General features: G+C 40.9%; 1 protein-coding gene across 7 annotated transcripts in view; it reads left to right on the top strand.

The window, feature by feature from the left end:
• The window catches only part of Ccdc88a (coiled-coil and HOOK domain protein 88A), a 163,483-nt gene that overhangs the window by 30,466 nt on the left and 112,286 nt on the right, over positions 1-20,731 (top strand). For all 7 annotated transcript variants that reach the window (XM_021176113.3, XM_085829058.1, XM_021176112.3 and 4 more), the window contains exon 3: positions 7,456-7,564. In XM_021176113.3, the coding sequence (XP_021031772.1) occupies positions 7,456-7,564 (109 nt within the window). The remainder of the gene's footprint in view (positions 1-7,455; positions 7,565-20,731) is intronic.

Genomic DNA, 20,731 nt, shown 5'->3' with positions numbered 1-20,731 from the left:
GCATAGATATTCAGGATTGATAGTTCCTCTTGGAGGATTTTACCTTTGATGAGTATGAAGTGTCCCTCCCTGTCTTTTTTAATGAATTTGGGTTGGAAGTCAATCTTATCAGATATTAGAATGGCTACTCCAGCTTGTTTCTTCATACCATTTGCTTGGAAAGTTGTTTTCCAGCCTTTCATTCTGAGGTAGTGTCTATCTTTTTCTCTGAGATGAGTTTCCTGTAAGCAGCAAAATGTTGGGTCTTGTTTGTGTAGCCAGTTTGTTAGTCTATGTCTTTTTAACGGGGAGTTGAGTCCATTGATATTAAGAGATATTAAGGAAAAGTAATTGTTGTTTCCTGTTATTTTTGTTGTTAAAGTTGGCATTCTGTTCTTGTGGCTGTCTTCTTTTAGGTTTGTTGAGGGATTACCTTCTTGTTGTTTCTAGGGCGTGGTTCCTGTCCTTGTATTGGTTTTTTTCTGTTATTATCCTTTGAAGGGCTGGATTCGTGGAGAGATAATGTGTGAATTTGGTTTTGTCGTGGAATACTTTGGTTTCTCCATCTATGTTAATTGAGAGTTTGGCTGGGTATAGTAGCCTGGGCTGGAATTTGTGATCTTTTAGTGTCTGTATAACATCTGTCCAGGATCTTCTGGCTTTCATAGTCTCTGGTGAAAAATCTGGTGTAATTCTGATAGGCTTGCCTTTATATGTTACTTGGCCTTTTTCTCTTACTGCTTTTAGTATTCTATCTTTATTTAGAGCATTTGTTGTTCTGATTATTATGTGTCAGGAGGTATTTCTTTTCTGGTCCAGTCTATTTGGAGTTCTGTAGGCTTCTTGTATGTTCATGGGCATCTCTTTCTTTAGATTTGGGAAGTTTTCTTCTATAATTTTGTTGAAGATGTTTGCTGGTCCTTTGAGTTGAAAATCTTCATTCTCATCCACTCCTATTATCCGTAGGTTTGGTCTTCTCATTGTGTCCTGTATTTCTTGGATGTTTTGAGTTAGGATCTTTTTGCATTTTACATTTTCCTTGATTGTTGTGCCGATGTTCTCTATGGAATCTTCTGCACCTGAGATTCTCTCTTCCATCTCTTGTATTCTGTTGCTGATGCTCGTATCTATGGTTCCAGATTTCTTTCCTAGGGTTTCTATTTCCAGTGTTGCCTCATTTTGGGTTTTCTTTATTGTGTCTACTTCCCTTTTTAGGTCTAGTATGGTTTTGTTCATTTCCATCATCTGTTTGGATGTGTTTTCCTGTTTTTTTTTAAGGACTTCTACCTGTTTGATTGTGTTATCCTGTTTTTCTTTAAGGACTTCTACCTGTTTGATTGTGTTATCCTGTTTTTCTTTAAGGACTTGTAACTCTTTAGCCATGTTCTCCTGTAATTCTTTAAGTGAGTTATTAAAGTCCTTCTTGATGTCCTCTACCATCATCATGAGATATGCTTTTAGATCCGTGTCTAGCTTTTCCGGTGTGTTGGGGTGCCCTGGACTGGGCGAAGTGGGGGTGCTGGGTTCTGATGATGGTGAGTGGTCTTGGTTTCTGTTAGTAAGATTATTAGGTTTACCTTTCGCCATCTGGTAATCTCTGGGGTTAGTTGTTATCGTTGTCACTGTTTAAAGATGGAGCAGAAGCTGTGTTCCACTCACCAGCAGTCTCAAAATCCTGCAGCGGGGGTCGTGGGTAGCTGGCGGTACCCCGGTGCTGGTCCAGCCGGAAGAGGCCTGTGGTCCTACTCAGGCCGGTTTCTGGTTTTCTGCTTCCCTAACTAATGCAGTCTCTGGTCCCAAATGCAATTGGATTGGAACAGAAGCTGTGTTCCACTCACCAGAAGTCTTAAGATCCTGTGGCGGGTGTTGTGGGTAGCTGGCGAGTGTCAGCCGACCCTGCGCCCTAGCTACCTCGGTGCTTTTCTGACTGGAAGAGGCTTGTGGCCCTATGTAGGCCGGATTTCTGCCTCCCCAACCAAAGCAGTCTCAGGTCCCGCGTGATTGGACTGGAGCAGAAGCTGTGTTCCACTCACCAGCAGTCTCAAAATCCTGTGGCGGGGGTCGTGGGTAGCTGGCAGGTGTCAGGCGACCCTGCGCTCAAGCTACCCCTGTGCTGATCCGGCCGGATGAGGCCTGTGGCCCTACTCAGGCCGGTTTCTGCTTCCCTAACTAATGCAGTCTCAGGTCCCGCGCGCAATTGGATTGGAGCAGAAGCTGTGTTCCACTCACCAGAAGTCTTAAGATCCTGTGGCGGGTGTTGTGGGTAGCTGGCGAGTGTCAGCCGACCCTGCGCCCTAGCTGCCCCGGTGCTTTTCTGACCGGAAGAGCTCATCTCTCTACCTCCCATCCATTATTATTTCTTGTTTTGAGAACTTTGTTCAGCTGCACAGCCTCTCCCTTTTTGTGTATGTAATTCATTTTTTAATTGGAAATATTGTTTTCTTGCAATATGTTCTGATCAGTTTCTCCTTCTTCATCTCCTTTCAGAGTCTCCCCCACCTCCCACTCATCCAACTCCATGCGGTTTCTGTTCATGAGTCCATTTATGCAGTGGATTACTTTATTGATTTACAGTTGTTGATCCATCCTTGCATCTGTGGAATGAAGTGACATGGTTCATAATCTTTTTGTGTATTTTTTAAGACAAGGTTTTACGCTGTGGAATTCATGGAGCTCTATCTGCCCCTGCCTCCTAAGTACTAGGATTAAAGGCATACACCAACAGGCCTAGCTTGATATGTTCTTGAATTCTGTTTATAATAAGAAATTTTGATTTGTATTTGTCAAAGAGATTGCTTATAATTTTGGCTGTATTTTTATCTGGTTTTGCTATCAGTCTAATGCTGGCTGAATTTGTGTAAAAGTATTTCTAATTCTCCTAATGTAATTTTCATCTCTGGGGCTTACTACCTCAGTCTGCTAACCTACTAGGCATCGGCCTGGAAACTCTGTACAATCTTATCTAGGCCTAGAATGTTTTCAGCCACTGAGACTTACTGCTGAGTAAGTTCACCCCTTCCTAGTTTTTCTGGACTCTGATTCAACTCAGCTATACTGACTCAAACTCTTCTCCAAATGTAGCAGGAGCACGCTCCCATCTCTCTCTCTCTCTCTCTCTCTCTCTCTCTCTCTCTCTCTCTCTCTCTCTCTCTCTCTCTCTCTCTCTCTTCCCCCTCCCCCTCCCTCCCTCTCTCTTTCTCCTGAATTGTTCTCCTTTACCTCAAACTAACTCTAGCAATCTCTTCTTATCTTTGGGTTCCTCATTCTCTGACTTTCTGTCTTCACCTCTGTCTAGCTTGTTCTCTCTCTCTCTCTCTCTCTCTCTCTCTCTCTCTCTCTCTCTCTCTCTCTCTCTCTCTCTCTCTCTCTCTCTCTCTCTCTCTGCAACCTGCCTCTGAACAACTGTCCCATTAAAACTGCCTCCTTCCCCCACCCCCAACCCCCTCTCTACACTGCTCTCTTAAGTAGCTTCCCTTTCCTCTCTCTCCTCATAAGAGTTGGGCATATCCTATTCTGTCAAATCTTTCTCTGATTTGTCACTTTGCCTGACACTCAATTAGGCTTTACTTTCAAACTTGGATTCTTCCCTCTACAAACTAATTTTACCTTCGTTGTTTAGGATTACATGTGTGTACTAAGGGTGTGTCTATATTCCAGCCAGTGGGATTAAAGGTGTGTGTGAAGGACTGAGCCACACCATTAGAAATAGGTATTTTCAGGAAATAACACAATCTTGGGGTTCACAATGTGATCAAATACCCTGCAAGAAAATTGGAAGCTTTTCTTTTATTATGTACTAACATAGGAAGCATTACTTTTTAGTTCTTCTTTAAAGGTATGCTTCTGGGATGAACCCATCTCAACCTGGAGGTTATGCCAGTAAACCTATTGACAGTTTAAAAACCTTTTAATTGCTGCATCAATTACATTGTTTGTATTAGATCTGTTTATTATTATTATTATTATTTTCGAGACAGGGTTTCTCTGTATAGCCCTGGCTGTCCTGGCACTCACTTTGTAGACCAGGCTGGCCTCAAACTCAGAAATCTACTTGCCTCTGCCTCCTAGCAATTGAAGCCAGCTAGGGGCAGGCTTTGGGGAATCAAAATAAGACAAAGCATTAGAACTAATTCCTAACAGTAGGTCATATGCCTTTAGAAACTCATACATTTCTTTCATGTTTTCAAACTTGTTGGACTATACATTTAGTATATCCATCGGAATACAGGGCCCCCAATGGAGACGCTAGAGAAAGTACCCAAGGAGCTAAAGGGGTCTGTAATCCTATAGAAGGAACAGCAATGTGAACTAACCAGTACCCCCTGAGCTGCATGTGTAGCAGTAGATGGCCTAATTGGCCATGATTGGGAGGAGAGAGGCCCTTGGTCTTGCAAAGATTATATGCCCCAGTACAGGGGAATGCCAGAGTCAGAAAGTGGGAGTTGGTGGGTTGGGGAGCAAGGTGGGGGGAAGGTATAGGGGACTTTTGGGATAGCATTTGAAATGTAAATGAAGCAAATATCTACTAAAAAAATTGTTTAAAAAAAGAAGTATATCCATGATATCATTGGTATCATCTGTAGTGTCTTTGTCTCTAATCTTGTTAATTTGGGTGTTTTCTTTCTTGGTTAATTTATCTAAGGGTTATCAATCTCTCTTTCTTTTTTTTTTAATGAACCAACTTTCATTTATTTTTTTTTTTAAGAAATTGGATATCTTACTTGTTTACATTTCAACTGTTATCCCCTCTCCTTGTTTCCCCTCTGCAAAGCCCCTATCCCATCCACCTTACCCTGCTTCTGTGAGGGTGCCCCCCCCCCACTTCAGCCTCACTGCCCTAGCATTCCTCTACACTGGGGCATCAAGCATTCACAGAACCAAGGGCCTCCCCTTGCCTTGATGCCAGATAAGACCCCTTCAGCTCCTTCAATCCTTCCCCTAACTTCTCCATTGGGGTCCCTGTACTCAGTCTGATGGTTGGCTGCAAGCATCCACATCTGTATAAGTCAGGATCTGGCAGAACCTCTCAGGAGACAGCTATATCAGGCTCCTATCAGCAAGTTCTTCTTGTTATCCGCAGTAATATCTGGGTTTGGTGTCTGCGTGTGGGATGGATCCCCAGGTGGGGCAGTCTCTGGATGGCCTTTCCTTCAGTCTCTACTCCACTCTTTGTCCCTGTATTTCCTTTAGACAGGAGCAAATCTGGGTTAAAGTTTTTGGAAATGGGTGGGTGGCCTCATCCCTCAGCCAGGGGGCCATGCCTAACCCCTGGATATGGCCTCGACAGGTTTTTCCTCCCCTTTGTGGGGTGTTTCAGCTAATGTCATCCCCATGGGGTCCTGGGAAGTTCTTGCTTTTCTGGCATCTGGGACTTTCTGGTTGCTACCCCCAATTCCCCCCCCCCATTGCTACACACTATAGCTATACATTGCTATTCAATTTCCTGACCCTCTATACATCTCCTCCATCTCCTCCCATACCTGATTCTGCCCCTCTTTTTTTTCCCCTCCCCCTCCTCTCTCCTCCCAAGTCCCTCCCACTCTGTACTTCCCTTGATTATATTGTTGCCCTTCTAAGTAGGACTGAAGCATCCATGCTTTGGTCTTCCTTCCTCTTGAGCTTCATGTGGTCCGTGAGTTGTATCATGGGTATTCCATGCTCTTTGCCTAATATCCACTTATCAGTGAGTACATACCAGGTGTTTTCTTTTGTGACTGAGTTACATCAGGATGATATTTTCTAGATCCATCCATTTGCCTGCGAATTTCATGAAGTCATTGTTTTTAATAGCTGAGTAGTATTCCATTGTATAAATGTATCACATTTTCCATATCCATATGTTGAGGGACATCTGGTTTGTTCCCAGCTTCTGGCTATTACAAATAAGGCTGCTATGAATATAGTGGAGCATGTGTCCTTATTACATGTTGGAGCATCTTCTGGGTATATATGCCCAGGAGTGTTATAGCTGGGTCCTCAGGTACTACTATGTCCAATTTTCTGAGGACCTGCCAGACTGATTTCCAGGGTTGTTGTACCTGCTTGCAGTCCCACCAGCAGTGGAGGAGTGCTCCTCTTTCTCCACATTCTCACCAGCATCTGCTGTCACCTGAATTTTTGATCTTAGCCGTTCTGACTAGTATGAAGTGGACTCTCAGGATCATTTTGATTTGCATTTCCCTGATGACTAAGGATGTTGAACTAAGGATGGTGCTTCTCTGCCATTCGAGTTTCTTCCTTTGAGAAATCTCTGTCTAGCTCTGTTCCCCATTTTTTGATAGGGTTATTTGGTTCTATGGAGTATCCAGTCTGTTATTCTATGTCTTTTTTATTGGGGAATTGAGTCCATTGATGTTAAGAGATAGTAAGGAATAGTGATTGTTGCTTCCTGTTATTTCATTGTTGCAGGTGGAAGTATGTTTGTGTGACTATCTTCTTTTGGGTTTGTTGATAAAAATTACTTTCTTGCTTTTTCTAGGGTGTAGTTTCTCTCCTTGTGTTGGAGTTCTCCATCTATTATCCTTTTTAAGGACTGTGTTAATTTTCTTTCCAGGTCATAGGTTGCTTTTCTTTTTGTTGTATTTAGTAATTTTTTTTTTGTATGATGGATAGTAGGACCATTATATTTTGTCCCAAAAACCTTGTGGTATTTATAGACTTTGCCCTTCAATGAGTGATCAATGTCTTTCTTCAGGTTGTCTTACTTGCTCAGTAAACTAGCTTATAACTTCTGTTCTGTCCATAATCTACTCTAACAGAACCATTTTTTTTATGTGCATGGGTGTACCTTATATGTACTTGGCAGAGGCCAGAAGTGGGCATCTCTGAGACTGGAATTACACATAGTTGTGAGCTACCACTGGGTATTGGGAATCAAATCCTGGTTCTCTGGAAGAACAGCCCGTGTCCTAACTACTGAGCCATCTCTCCACCCCAGTCCCACCTTTCAGTTTCCCATTTTTAACTCTTTAACTCTGCTTTTCTACTATAATTTTTCTTTAAAATAGGTATTGTTTTGTTTTAATCAATTCAAACATTTACACAAGATAAAGATTCCAATTTCTGTTACCTACTTCATTCATTTTCAAAAAGTTTTTCTGGGTTATTTCCTAAAGAAATAGAATCTACATTACTGAGTGAGGATAAATAACCACTTGAGTTAATAACTTATATTTTGACTTCTTTGTTTAAGTGGATTTTTTTGTGAGAATGGAATTAGGAGGCTATTTCTTCCAGGAATAAAAAGTAACAGAAAAACAGTTAAGGGTATTTTGGTTTCAGATGTATATTTCTACCAATTAAGGCATATTGGATATATCAATATTAGTTAGAAGCACAGAATATATAAGAAAGTAGTAATTTGTTGTTATGTATCACTCACTAGCACAAATGACTACATAATCTTTAAAAGAAACTTATATTTATGTTTAATTGTGTTTTTGTATAATTAAAATCTTCCCTCTAAATTTCTTTCAGTAATCCTAAGTCGGAGAGTCAACGAGTAAATAAAAAAGTCAACAATGATGCTTCCCTTAGAATTCACAATCTGTCCATTTTGGTGAAACAGATAAAATTTTATTATCAGGTAAGTGGCCTTTTCTTTTTAAAATAATATTTTAATAACAATGTACATATTTATATTTTAAAATTAATTCATTGTTGAGAACTTGCATAAATGTTAGCCCACTTGAGTTATATTTTTGATATATGCTTTTTTAACACTTTAAGTTGAATACATATGTCAGTTGTCAACTCTGAGCATTATTTTTTTAATGTTTGGATATTTTGCCTGCATATATGCCTATATACTATGTGCATACCTAGTGACTATGGAGGCCAGAAGGGAAATGATTCCCTGGAAGTGTAATAACAGATGGTGTGAGCCCACCATGTGGATGCTGGGAAATGAATCAGAGTACTGTGGAAGAGCAACCAGTGTTGTTCACCTCTCAGCCACAAACCTTAATCATTCATTCATTCATTTTTATGAATATGGGGTAGATATCTTCATACACTATATGAAGGCATCAGATCTCATTACAGATGATTGTGAGCCACCATATGGTTGCTGGGTATTGAACTCAGGACCTCTGGAAGAGCAGTCGTACTCTTAACCATTGAGCTATCTCTCCAGCCCCCAATTAATTCTTAATGCTGCTTAATGTCTCTTAAATTTTCTGTAGTTGCTTTACACAAATTTTTGCTTAGTAACTTATTTATTTATTTATTTATTTATTTATTTATTTATTTATTTTGGTTTTTCAAGACAGTGTTTCTCTGTGTAGCCCTGGCTGTCCTGGCACTCACTCTGAAGACCAGGCTGGCCTTGAACTCAGAAATCTGCCTGCCTCTGCCTCCCAAGTGCTGGGATTAAAGGCGTGCGCCACCAGGCTGTCCTCAAACTCAGCATGTTTCTGCCCCCTGAGTACAGTGACTAAAGGCATGCCCCATCATGCTCAGCTCTGAATTTGAGTTGAATATATAAATTTACCCAGACAAAAACAGACACTGCCCTACATGAGGCTCAAACTTACAACCCTGGGATTAAGAGTTCCATGCTCTACCAACTGAGCTAGCCAGGCCACTAATTACCTAGTATAGCTATTAATTTGCCTCTTGAACTCTTAAGTATTGAGAAAGAAGAGTTCAAGTGCTATTTTAAGCCAAAGAATTAATCAACTTTTCTTTTATATATGTTCAAGAGACTTTAGTAGGTGAAGATTAATATAAACTTATCTTGAAGAACTGCATCATTGTTTCTACATTTTATCCAGATTATTGGTTTAAATGTTTTTAAGAAAATCTTCTATTTCATGTTTTACAATTTCATACATGTATATACAGTGTATCTTAATTATATCCACCCACCCTTGACCCTGATCTGCCTTCCCACCTCTTCTGGAAGTCCCTTAAAATGTATCCCTCCCTCCCTTCTGGTAACCCACCAAGTCCTGTCAGTGCTGCCTGCTGGAACATTAGCTGGTCTTGCTGGCATGGTTTTATGCAGTTAACAGAGCTGCAGTGAATTCATTGGTACAGCAGCCATGCCATGTCATGTACCATCAAGAAGAGCTTTTGAAATCCTCTGACTCTTCAATTTCTTCTACCCCTGCCTCAATGTTTACCAAATTAAGTATTTTTATATGAAGTCTGTTATTTCTCCAAAATTCATTCTTAAAATACTTTAATTCTCATACAAAGGCCAAAGTTATCCTGTGTCTATATGCTTTTGTAGAGTAGTGCTATAACTTTAGAATAGATTAATTTTAAATAATTTTTGTAACTTTTAAACTCTGCTTGGGTTTTATTTTTACTCTAAAGACTTTATGGAAAAGAGTGTTTACTTAAATGAATGTGTATGTGCACCATGTGGCCTACAAAAGCCAGAAGAGGGTGTCTCATCCTCTAGAACTGGAGTTACAGATGGTTGTGAACTGTTGCATACATGCTAGAAATCAAAACCAGGACCTCTGCAAGAACAGCAAATGTTCTTAACCACTGAGCCATCTCTCCAGCTTCTCTGTTGTTCTTTTTCAACTCTACAAAGTATTTGCCAAATCAACCAGTGTTTCTTTAGGTCAAGCTACAGGTTTTCCTTTCTCTGGTGTATGTGCCCAGTAGACAAGGAGATCAAAAGAGAGTATCAGACCCCTTGCAGCTGGCGGTGCTGATGGTACTGGTTGTGAGACACCATGTGGATACTAGTAATCAAATGTAGGACTTCTGCAAGAGCAACAAGCACTTTTAACCACTGGCCAGCTCTCCAGTCCTTCTTAATTTTTTTTTTAATATATTTTTATTACATATTTTCCTCAATTACATTTCCAATACTATCCCAAAAGTCCCCCATAGCGCCCCCCCACTTCCCTACCCACCCATTCCCATTCTTTTGGCCCTGGCATTCCCCTATATTGGGGCATATAAAGTTTGCAAGTCCAATGGGCCTCTCTTTCCATTGATGGCCGACTAGGCCATCTTTCGATACATATGCAGCTAGAGACAAGAGCTCCAGGGTTCTGGTTAGTACATCATGTTGTTCCAACAATAGGGTTGCAGATCCCTTTAGCTCCTTGGGTACTTTCTCTAGCTTCTCCATTGGGAGCCCTGTGATACATCCAATAGCTGACTGTGAACATCCACTCCTGTGTTTGCTAGGCCCCAGCATCGTCTCACAAGAGACAGCTATATTTGGGTCCTTTCAGCAAAATCTTGCTAGTGTATGCAATGGTGTCAGCGTTTAGAAGCTGATTATGGGACGGATCCCTGGATACAGCAGTCTCTAAATGGTCCATCCTTTCATCACAGCTATGAACTTTGTCTCTGTAACTCCTTCCCTGGGTGTTTTGTTCCCAATTCTAAGAAGGTGCACAGTGTCCACACTTTGGTCTTCATTCTTCTTGAGTTTCATGCGTTTATCAAATTGTATCTTATATCTTGGGTATCCTAAGTTTTGGGCTAATATCCACTTATCAATGAATATATATTGTGTGAGTTCTTTTGTGATTGTGTTACTTCACTCAAGATGATGCCCTCCAGGTCCATCCATTTGGCTAGGAATTTCATAAATTCATTCTTTTTAATAGCTGAGTAGTACTCCATTGTGTAAATGTACCATAATTTCTGTATCCATTCCTCTGTTGAGGGACATCTGGGTTCTTTCCAGCTTCTGGCTATTATAAATAGGGCTGCTATGAACATAGTGGAGCATGTGTCCTTTTTACCGGTTGGGACATCTTCTGGATATATGCCCAGGAGAGGTATTGCTGGATCCTCCGGTAGTACTATGTCCAATTTTCTGAGGAACCGCCAGACTGATTTCCAGAGTGGTTGTACAAGCTTGCAATCCCACCAACAATGGAGGAGTGTTCCTCTTTCTCCACATCCTCGGCAGCATCTGCTGTCACCTGAATTTTTGATCTTAGCCATTCTGACTGGTGTGAGGTGGAATCTCAGGGTTGTTTTGATTTGCATTTCCCTGATGATTAAGGATGTTGAACATTTTTTCAGGTGCTTCTCTGCCATTCGGTATTCCTCAGGTGAGAATTCTTTGTTCAGTTCTGAGCCCCATTTTTTAATGGGGTTATTTGACTTTCTGGAGTCCACCTTCTTGAGTTCTTTATATATATTGGATATTAGTCCCTTATCTGATTTAGGATAGGTGAAGATCCTTTCCCAATCTGTTGGTGGTTTTTTTGTCTTATTGATGGTGTCTTTAGCCTTGCAGAAGCTTTGTAGTTTCATGAGGTCCCACTTGTCAATTCTCGATCTTACAGCACAAGCCATTACTGTTCTATTCAGGAATTTTTCCCCTGTGCCCATATCTTCAAGGCTTTTCCCCACTTTCTCCTCTATAAGTTTCAGTGTCTCTGGTTTTATGTGAAGTTCCTTGATCCACTTAGACTTGACCTTAGTACAAGGATATAGGAATGGATCGATTCGCATTCTTCTACATGTTAACAACCAGTTGTGCCAGCACCATTTGTTGAAAATGCTGTCTTTCTTCCACTGGATGTTTTTAGCTCCCTTGTCGAAGATCAAGTGACCGTAGGTGTGTGGGTTCATTTCTGGGTCTTCAATTCTATTCCATTGGTCTATTTGTCTGTCACTATACCAGTACCATGCAGTTTTTATCACAATTGCTCTGTAGTAGAGCTTTAGGTCCGGCATGGTGATTCCACCAGAGGTTCTTTTATCCTTGAGAAGAGTTTTTGCTATCCTAGGTTTTTTGTTATTCCAGATGAATTTGCAGATTGCACTTTCTAATTCGTTGAAGAATTGATTTGGAATTTTGATGGGGATTGCATTGAATCTGTAGATTGCTTTTGACAAGATAGCCATTTTTACAATGTTGATCCTGCCAATCCATGAGCATGGGAGATCTTTCCATCTTCTGAGATCTTCTATAATTTCTTTCTTCAGAGACTTGAAGTTTTTATTATACAGATCTTTCACTTCCTTAGTTAGAGTCACGCCAAGATATTTTATATTATTTGTGACTATTGAGAAGGGTGTTGTTTCCCTAATTTCTTTCTCAGCCTGTTTATTCTTTGTGTAGAGAAAGGCCATTGATTTGTTTGAGTTAATTTTATATCCAGCTACTTCACCGAAGCTGTTTATCAGGCTTAGGAGTTCTCTGGTGGAATTTTTAGGGTCACTTATATATACTATCATATCATCTGCAAAAAGTGATATTTTGACTTCATCTTTTCCAATTTGTATCCCTTTGATCTCCTTTTGTTGTCGAATTGCTCTGGCTAGGACTTCAAGTACAATGTTGAATAGGTATGGAGAAAGTGGACAGCCTTGTCTAGTCCCTGATTTTAGAGGGATTGCTTCAAGCTTCTCACCATTTACTTTGATGTTGGCTACTGGTTTGCTGTAGATTGCTTTTATCATGTTTAGGTATGGGCCTTGAATTCCTGATCTTTCCAAGACTTTTATCATGAATGGGTGTTGGATCTTGTCAAATGCTTTTTCCGCATCTAACGAGATGACCAAGTGGTTTTTGTCTTTGAGTTTGTTTATATACTGGATTACGTTGATGGATTTCCGTATATTGAACCATCCCTGCATCCCTGGGATGAAACCTACTTGGTCAGGATGGATGATTGTTTTGATGTGTTCTTGGATTCGGTTAGCAAGAACTTTATTGAGGATTTTTGCATCAATATTCATAAGGGATATTGGTCTGAAGTTTTCTATCTTTGTTGGGTCTTTTTGTGGTTTAGGTATCAGAGTAATTGTGGCTTCATAGAATGAGTTGGGTAGAGTACCTTCTGTTTCTATTTTGTGGAATAGTTTGTGAAGAACTGGGATTAGATCTTCTTTGAAGGTCTGATAGAACTCTGCACGAAACCCATCTGGTCCTGGGCTTTTTTTTAGTTGGGAGACTATTAATGACTGCATCTATTTCTTTGGTGGATATAGGGCTGTTTAGATCATTAACCTGATCTTGATTCAACTTTGGTACCTGGTATCTGTCTAGGAACTTCTCCATTTCATCCAGGTTCTCCAGTTTTGTTGAGTATAGCCTTTGGTAGAAGGATCTGATGGTGTTTTGGATGTCTTCAGGATCTGTTGTTATGTCTCCTTTTTCATTTCTGATTTTGTTAATTAGGATGCTTTCCCTGTGCCCTCTAGTGAGTCTGGCTAAGGGTTTATCTATCTTGTTGATTTTCTCAAAGAACCAGCTCCTTGATTGGTTGATTCTTTGAATAGTTTTTCTTGTTTCCACTTGGTTGATTTCACCCCTGAGTTTGATTATTTCCTGCCGTCTACTCCTCTTGGGTGAATTTGCTTCCTTTTGTTCTAGTGCTTTTAGGTGTGTTGTCAAGCTGCTAATGTGTGCTCTCTCTAGTTTCCTTTTGGAGGCACTCAGAGCTATGAGTTTTCCTCTTAGAAATGCTTTCATTGCGTCCCATAAGTTTGGGTATGTTGTGGCTTCATTTTCATTGAACTCTAAAAAGTCCTTAATTTCTTTCTTTATTCCTTCCTTGACCAAGGTATCATTGAGAAGAGTGTTGTTCAGTTTCCACGTGAAGGTTGGCTTTCTATTATTTATTTTGTTATGGAAGATCAGCCTTAGGCCATGGTGATCTGATAGGATGCATGGGACAATTTCAATATTTTTATATCTGTTGAGGCCTGCTTTGTGACCAATTATGTGGTCAATTTTGGAGAAGGTACCATGAGGTGCTGAGAAGAAGGTATATCCTTTTGTTTTAGGATAGAATGTTCTGTAGATATCTGCCAGATCCATTTGATTCATAATTTCTCTTAGTTTCACTGTGTCCCTGTTTAGTTTCTGTTTGGATGATCTGTCCATTGGTGAAAGTGGTGTGTTGAAGTCTCCCACTATTATTGTATGAGGTGCAATGTGTGCTTTGAGATTTACTAAAGTTTCTTTAATGAATGTGGCTGCCTTTGTATTTGGAGCATAGATATTCAGGATTGATAGTTCCTCTTGGAGGATTTTACCTTTGATGAGTATGAAGTGTCCCTCCCTGTCTTTTTTAATGACTTTGGGTTGGAAGTCAATCTTATCAGATATTAGAATGGCTACTCCAGCTTGTTTCTTCATGCCATTTGCTTGGAAAATTGTTTTCCAGCCTTTCATTCTGAGGTAGTGTCTATCCTTTTCTCTGAGATGAGTTTCCTGTAAGCAGCAAAATGTTGGGTCTTGTTTGTGTAGCCAGTTTGTTAGTCTATGTCTTTTTATCGGGGAGTTGAGTCCATTGATATTAAGAGATATTAAGGAAAAGTAATTGTTGTTTCCTGTTATTTTTGTTGTTAAAGTTGGCATTTTGTTCTTGTGGCTGTCTTCTTTTAGGTTTGTTGAGGGATTACCTTCTTGTTGTTTCTAGGGCGTGGTTCCTGTCCTTGTATTGGTTTTTTTCTGTTATTATCCTTTGAAGGGCTGGATTCGTGGAGAGATAATGTGTGAATTTGGTTTTGTCGTGGAATACTTTGGTTTCTCCATCTATGTTAATTGAGAGTTTGGCTGGGTATAGTAGCCTGGGCTGGAATTTGTGTTCTTTTAGTGTCTGTATAACATCCGTCCAGGATCTTCTGGCTTTCATAGTCTCTGGTGAAAAATCTGGTGTAATTCTGATAGGCTTGCCTTTATATGTTACTTGGCCTTTTTCTCTTACTGCTTTTAGTTTTCTATCTTTATTTAGAGCATTTGTTGCTCTGATTATTATGTGTCGGGAGGTGTTTCTTTTCTGGTCCAGTCTATTTGGAGTTCTGTAGGCTTCTTGTATGTTCATGGGCATCTCTTTCTTTAGATTTGGGAAGTTTTCTTCTATAATTTTGTTGAAGATGTTTGCTGGTCCTTTGAGTTGAAAATCTTCATTCTCATCCACTCCTATTATCCGTAGGTTTGGTCTTCTCATTGCGTCCTGTATTTCTTGGATGTTTTGAGTTAGGATCTTTTTACATTTTCCTTGATTGTTGTGCCGATGTTCTCTATGGAATCTTCTGCACCTGAGATTCTCTCTTCCATCTCTTGTATTCTGTTGCTGATGCTCGTATCTATGGTTCCAGATTTCTTTCCTAGGGTTTCTATCTCCAGTGTTGCCTCATTTTGGGTTTTCTTTATTGTGTCTACTTCCCTTTTTAGGTCTAGTATGGTTTTGTTCATTTCCATCATCTGTTTGGATGTGTTTTCCTGTTTTTCTGTAAGGACTTCTACCTGTTTGATTATGTTATCGTGTTTTTCTTTAAGGATTTGTAACTCTTTAGCAGTGTTCTCCTGCAATTCTTTAAGGGATTTTTGTGCTTTCTCTTTATTGTCTTCTGCCTGTTTAGCAGTGTTCTCCTGCATTTCTTTAAGTGTGTTATTAAAGTCCTTCTTGAAGTTCTCTATCATCATCAGGAGATATGCTTTTAAATCCGTGTCTAGCTTTTCCGGTGTGTTGGGGTGCCCTGGACTGGGCGAAGTGGGGGTGCTGGGTTCTGATGATGGTGAGTGGTCTTGGTTTCTGTTAGTAAGATTATTACGTTTACCTTTCGCCATCTGGTAATCTCTGGGGTTAGTTGTTATCGTTGTCACTGTTTAAAGATTGGAGCAAAAGCTGTGTTCCACTCACCAGCAGTCTCTAAATCCTGCGGCGGGGGTCGTGGGTAGCTGATGGTACCCTGGTGCTGGTCCAGCCGGAAGAGGCCTGTGGTCCTACACAGGCCGTTTTTCTGCTTCCCTAACTAATGCAGTCTCTGGTCCCGCGTGCAATTGGATTGGAGCAGAAGCTGTGTTCCACTCTCCAGAAGTCTTAAGATACTGTGGTGGGTGTTGTGGGTAGCTGGTGAGTGTCAGCTGACCCTATGCCCCAGCTGCCCAGGTGCTTTTCTGACCGGAAGAGGGTTGTGGCCCTATGTAGGCCGGATTTCTCTCTCCCCAACCAGAGCAGTCTCAGGTCCCGCGTGATTGGACTGGAACAGAAGCTGTGTTCCACTCACCAACAGTCCCAAAATCCTGCGGCGGGGGTCGTGGGTAGCTGGCGGGTGTCAGGCAACCCTGCGCTCCCGCTACCCAGGCGCTGATCTGGCCGGATGAGGCCTGTGGCCCTACTCAGGCTGGTTTCTGCTTCCCTAACTAATGCAGTCTCAGGTCCCGCGCAATTGGATTGGAGCAGAAGCTGTGTTCCACTCACCAGCAGTCCCAAAATCCTGCGGTGGGGGTCGTGGGTAGCTGGCGGGTGTCAGGCAATTATGCGCTCCCGCTACCCCGGCGCTGATCCGGCCGGATGAGGCCTGTGGCCCTACTCAGCGTCCTTCTTAATTTTTAAAAGACTTTATTTTATATGTGTTCATGATGTGCCTATATTAGTGCGCATGGGCATCAGTGAATGGCATCTGATCCCTTGGAGTTAGAAAAATCCCAGAAAGTAATCCACAGCTGCCTTGTGGGTTCTGGAAACTTAACCCAGGTCTTCAAAAAGCTGTGTCCACACACACATACACACACACACACACACACACACACACACACACACACACACACGATGTCCACTGAGCCATCTCTTCAGCCCCTAGAATATATTCTTTGTTTCTTTTCTTATAGCGATGTTCGTTTTATCTTCTGATTGCTTTTTTGCTTGATACCAACTTTGTCAAAATTACATATTGCTATTCTTTTTTTTTTGTGGGTCTTTTCTTTATTTACATTTCAAATGTTATCTCCCCCCGAAACCCTCTATCCCCTTCCCCCTCCTCCTGCTTCTGTGAGGGTGTGCTCCCACCCTTCTGCCCACTCCCACCTCCCTGCCCTTGCATTCCCCTACACTGGAGCATCAAGCCTTCATGGGACCAAGGGCCTCTTTTCCCATTGATGCCCGACAAGGCCACCATCCTCTGCTACATATGTGGCAAGAGCCATGGGTCCCTCTATGTGTACTCTTTGGTTAGTGATTTTGACCCTGGGAACTCTGGTTGGTTGATATTGTTGTTCTTCCTAAGGGGTTGCAGACCCCTTCAGCTCCTTCAGTCCTTTCTCTGACTCATATTGCTATTCTTTCTTTCTTTTTGGTTTTTTGAGACAGGGTTTCTCTGTATAGCCCTGGCTGTCCTGGAACTCACTTTGTAGACCAGGCTGACCTTGAACTCAGAAATCCGCCTGCCTCTGCCTCCGGAGTGCTGGGCTTAAAGGCGTGTGCCACTATGCCCAGTCATATTGCTATTCTTAATTCTCTCAGTTTTCACTTAACTCCATCTTTTCATTTTCAGTCTTTTTTGTAGAAAGAGAAGAGTAGGATTTTTCTTAATATAATAGCTATTTTTGTGTGCACATATTATGTATTGATACTGTGTATTGAGCCCAGGACCAAGTACTGCTATGTCCTCAGCTTTTTAATTTTAAAAGACAAGTCTGTTTGGATATAGTCATATTGACTAGTAGTTCTTTACTCTGGGTCCTTGGAATGTGTTGTTGTATACCTACCTGTCTAGGCTTTTCCACTGAGAGGCCTAATGTTATTCTGATATATATATATTTTTTTTTTTGTAAGTCAGTTGGCATTTTCCTTTGCAGCTGTTAAAATTGTTTAATTTTATGGTTTTAGCATTTTAACATGGAGAATTTCTTTTGTGGTCATGTCTGTTGATCTGTTGAGAGTTCTTAATGGATCCTGTACTTGGATTTTCACATATCTGTCTTAGATTTGGGGAATTTTCTGGTTATCTCTATAAATTGTTTTCTGTGCCTTAAGTTTGTGTTTGACATCTTTTTATGTACTCAGTGGAGTTCAGTTTCTTGGTTATGGCCTAAATTTCTTGATAGTTTTGATATTTTTTTTGAATGTGGATGTAATATTTCTTTTTATTGATGGATTTTCTTTTATTTGGTGCTGCTATCCACTGTGGTAGTTTTTGTTGTTATTATTGTTTTTTAAATGCATTGATTTTTTTTTCACATTTCTGCTTTTCTGGATTGATTTTTGTTGTTTGAAAGAAGGTAGAGGCTGTAGAAACTGAGTAGTGGGAGTCTGAAGAGCTGGCTTTTGCAGAGGGGTCACAACTCCATGTTGCCTTACCACTGCCTGTAATCCTATTTTTGGAATCTAAGATCCTCTCCTGGCTCCCATGGGCTTCTGTATACATGTGGTGCACACAATTCATGTAGGCACACACGTGCACATAAATTTGAAATTAATATTTAAAAAATTTAAAGGGATGAGGCTTAGTTGTTGTAATGTTTGTCTAGCATACACAAACCCTGGGTTAACTTCTCTAGTCCCACATAAACCAGGAGAGGTAGTAAAATGCTGTGAGAAAGCAAAAGTAAATAGAATTGAAGTAAGGCCTGGCAGCATCTAGGCTCAGAGCTCCCAGTCCTGCCTGGCAGCAGACCACATGTGGCAAGGAAGGTAAGCACTCTTAGTGGCCATCCACTTGCAGGAATGAGTCTTCTTTGTTAGTCTTCAGGTTGTGGAACTTGATGCTTATCACAGGGTGCAGAGCCACCGGTGCTTCTGTTTTTCATAGCCTAAGTCCACTGCTGCTGAAAATTCTCACTAAGTCCAACTATCTTGCCTCTCATGACCTCCCATCACCTAGACACAGTGGTAGGGTGTCTCCAAGCTCCCAGAGTTGTGATGGTTCTTTATTTTGAGGGCCTCAGAGTAGCAGTCTCAAAAAATAGGCCTCCTTTCAAAATGGCACCTGGACTTAGTTGAGATATAAGTGAAAAGTCAAGAAGAAGGAAAGACAAAGGATGTGCACATTGTTGACAATACAGCCTTTATTTTGGGAACTGGGGAAAGAGGGGTCTCTAATAATCAACCTGTTATCCACTTACAAACTAGGTTAGTTTTCGTCCAGAAAAGGGGAAGGCGGACAAGGAAGTTAAAAGTTTCCCTTTTTAGCCTGTGACTGTACATTACTAAGAGTAACCAATAAGTAGTCAGCTAAAGAAGGTTAGCTCATGGATAAACTTCTTTGCTGATCGGCCATTGCTTGGGTCAACAGGGCAAGCAAGACTTTAAAGACTCTAGAGAAACAAGTTAATTTACTTCTAAAAGCCATTACTGTAGTTACTGGAATTGTCACAATTCTACCAAAATTAAGTACTATACACTACCGTGTGGCCCTGGCTAACATTAAGGAGTGACAAAGTTGATTTTTTTTTTTCCTCCTGTTCTGGGTCATCATGCAGACAAAATTGCTGACATAGGAGTTCTTCCTGCTAGATTTAAGCTTCTGAAAGCTGGGCTAAGACTACCTGTGCTGCCTGGCTGCCATTTAGATTTAACTTTGGCCTTTTCTTCCCTGAGAGAAAGAGAAGGCTGGAGCCCTGATTTACAAAACAAAACAAAACAAAACAACAAGCCAGAGTTTTTCTGTTTTGTGTGATTTTTAGCTGTCCTCTTCCTTGTTTTTTTTAAATCTATCACTTTTATTGTTGTTCCTTTTCCAGGATAAACCTTTTTGTTACCTTGATTTCTTCTAAAACTCTGCCATCTTTTTTTTCCTCTATGTAGCCATGGCTGTCCTGGAACTCACTCTCACCAGGCTGGCCTCAAACTCATATAGATCCTCCTGCCTCTGCTTCCTGAGAACTGGAATTAGATGTGCGCCACCACAGCCTGGCCCAAACTGTGCCATCTTACCTCAAATTTTCTTTTTCTTTTTTTTTTTTCCTTGTGTTCATATCTGGTTTGGGTTTTGAGATATTACTACTTTCTTAGAATAAGTCTGGAAGTTTTACAAGATATTTTGTTGTGTCTTATCATGATACCAGGAAAATTAAAGTCTCAAGAACTCATGGGTTTCTTAATCTCATTAATAAAATAGCTTAAGAATAGATTCAGATGGAAGCTCCAGTAAAGTGAAATATACTCAAGGGCTAACAAGCTGTAAGTCTCAGCTGCTGCCTACAGGAAGACACGAGTGGAGAGAAGGAAGACATAGAAGTCAGGCACAGAGTGGAAAGTCATGGGTGTGGATGCTGTAGAAAAAACTGAAGCCTGAAGTGTTAGGGAGAACACACTTAGAACAAAGGAAGATGAAAAAATAAGCATTACACTTTACCAAGTAATTCAGAAAATAGGTCCAAACCATTTGGTTGTGCTCTATAAAGACTGCAGTTACAGGAAAAGTAATGTAAATAATGTATACTGTCTCACTAGAGGGTTAGTTTTTCTGCCTATTTTTTCAGCATGGATTCAGGTGAACCTGCTTCTCTATGGGTCTCCACCCAGACCAGAGATTATTCTTTCTTGATTAGAAGAATTTTTTTCTTTTCTTTACTTTTTTTTTAATTAGATTATTTTTAATTTACATTTCAAATGTTATCCCTTTCCTAGTTTCCCCTCCGAAAATCCCCTATTCCCTACCCCCTCCCCTTGCTCCCCAATCCACCCACTCTCATTCCTGGTCCTGGCGTTCCCCTATACTGGGCATAGAACTTTCACAGGACCAAGGATTTCTCCTCCTATTGATGACCGACTAGGCCATCCTCTGCTGCATATATAGCTAGAGTCACAAGTTCTACCACGAGTTTTCTTCGATTGGTGGTATAGTTCAAAGGAGCTCTGGGGTAACTGGTTAGTTCATATTGATGTGTTTCTCCTATGGGACTGCAAACCCCTTCAGCTCCTTGGGTACTTTCTCTAGCTCCTTCATTGAGAACCTTTTGCTCCGTCCAATGGGTGACTGTGAGCATCCACTTCTGTATTTGCCAAGCACTGGCAGAGCCTCGGCAGAAGACAGCTATATCAGGCTCCTGTCAGCAGGCTCTTGTTGGCATCTGCCATAG

The sequence above is a fragment of the Mus caroli genome, unplaced genomic scaffold (genome assembly GCF_978045245.1).
Source record: "Mus caroli unplaced genomic scaffold, Mus_caroli_1 scaffold_13, whole genome shotgun sequence".
Lineage (NCBI taxonomy): Eukaryota > Metazoa > Chordata > Mammalia > Rodentia > Muridae > Mus > Mus caroli.
This window is presented reverse-complemented; position numbering and strand designations above follow the sequence as displayed.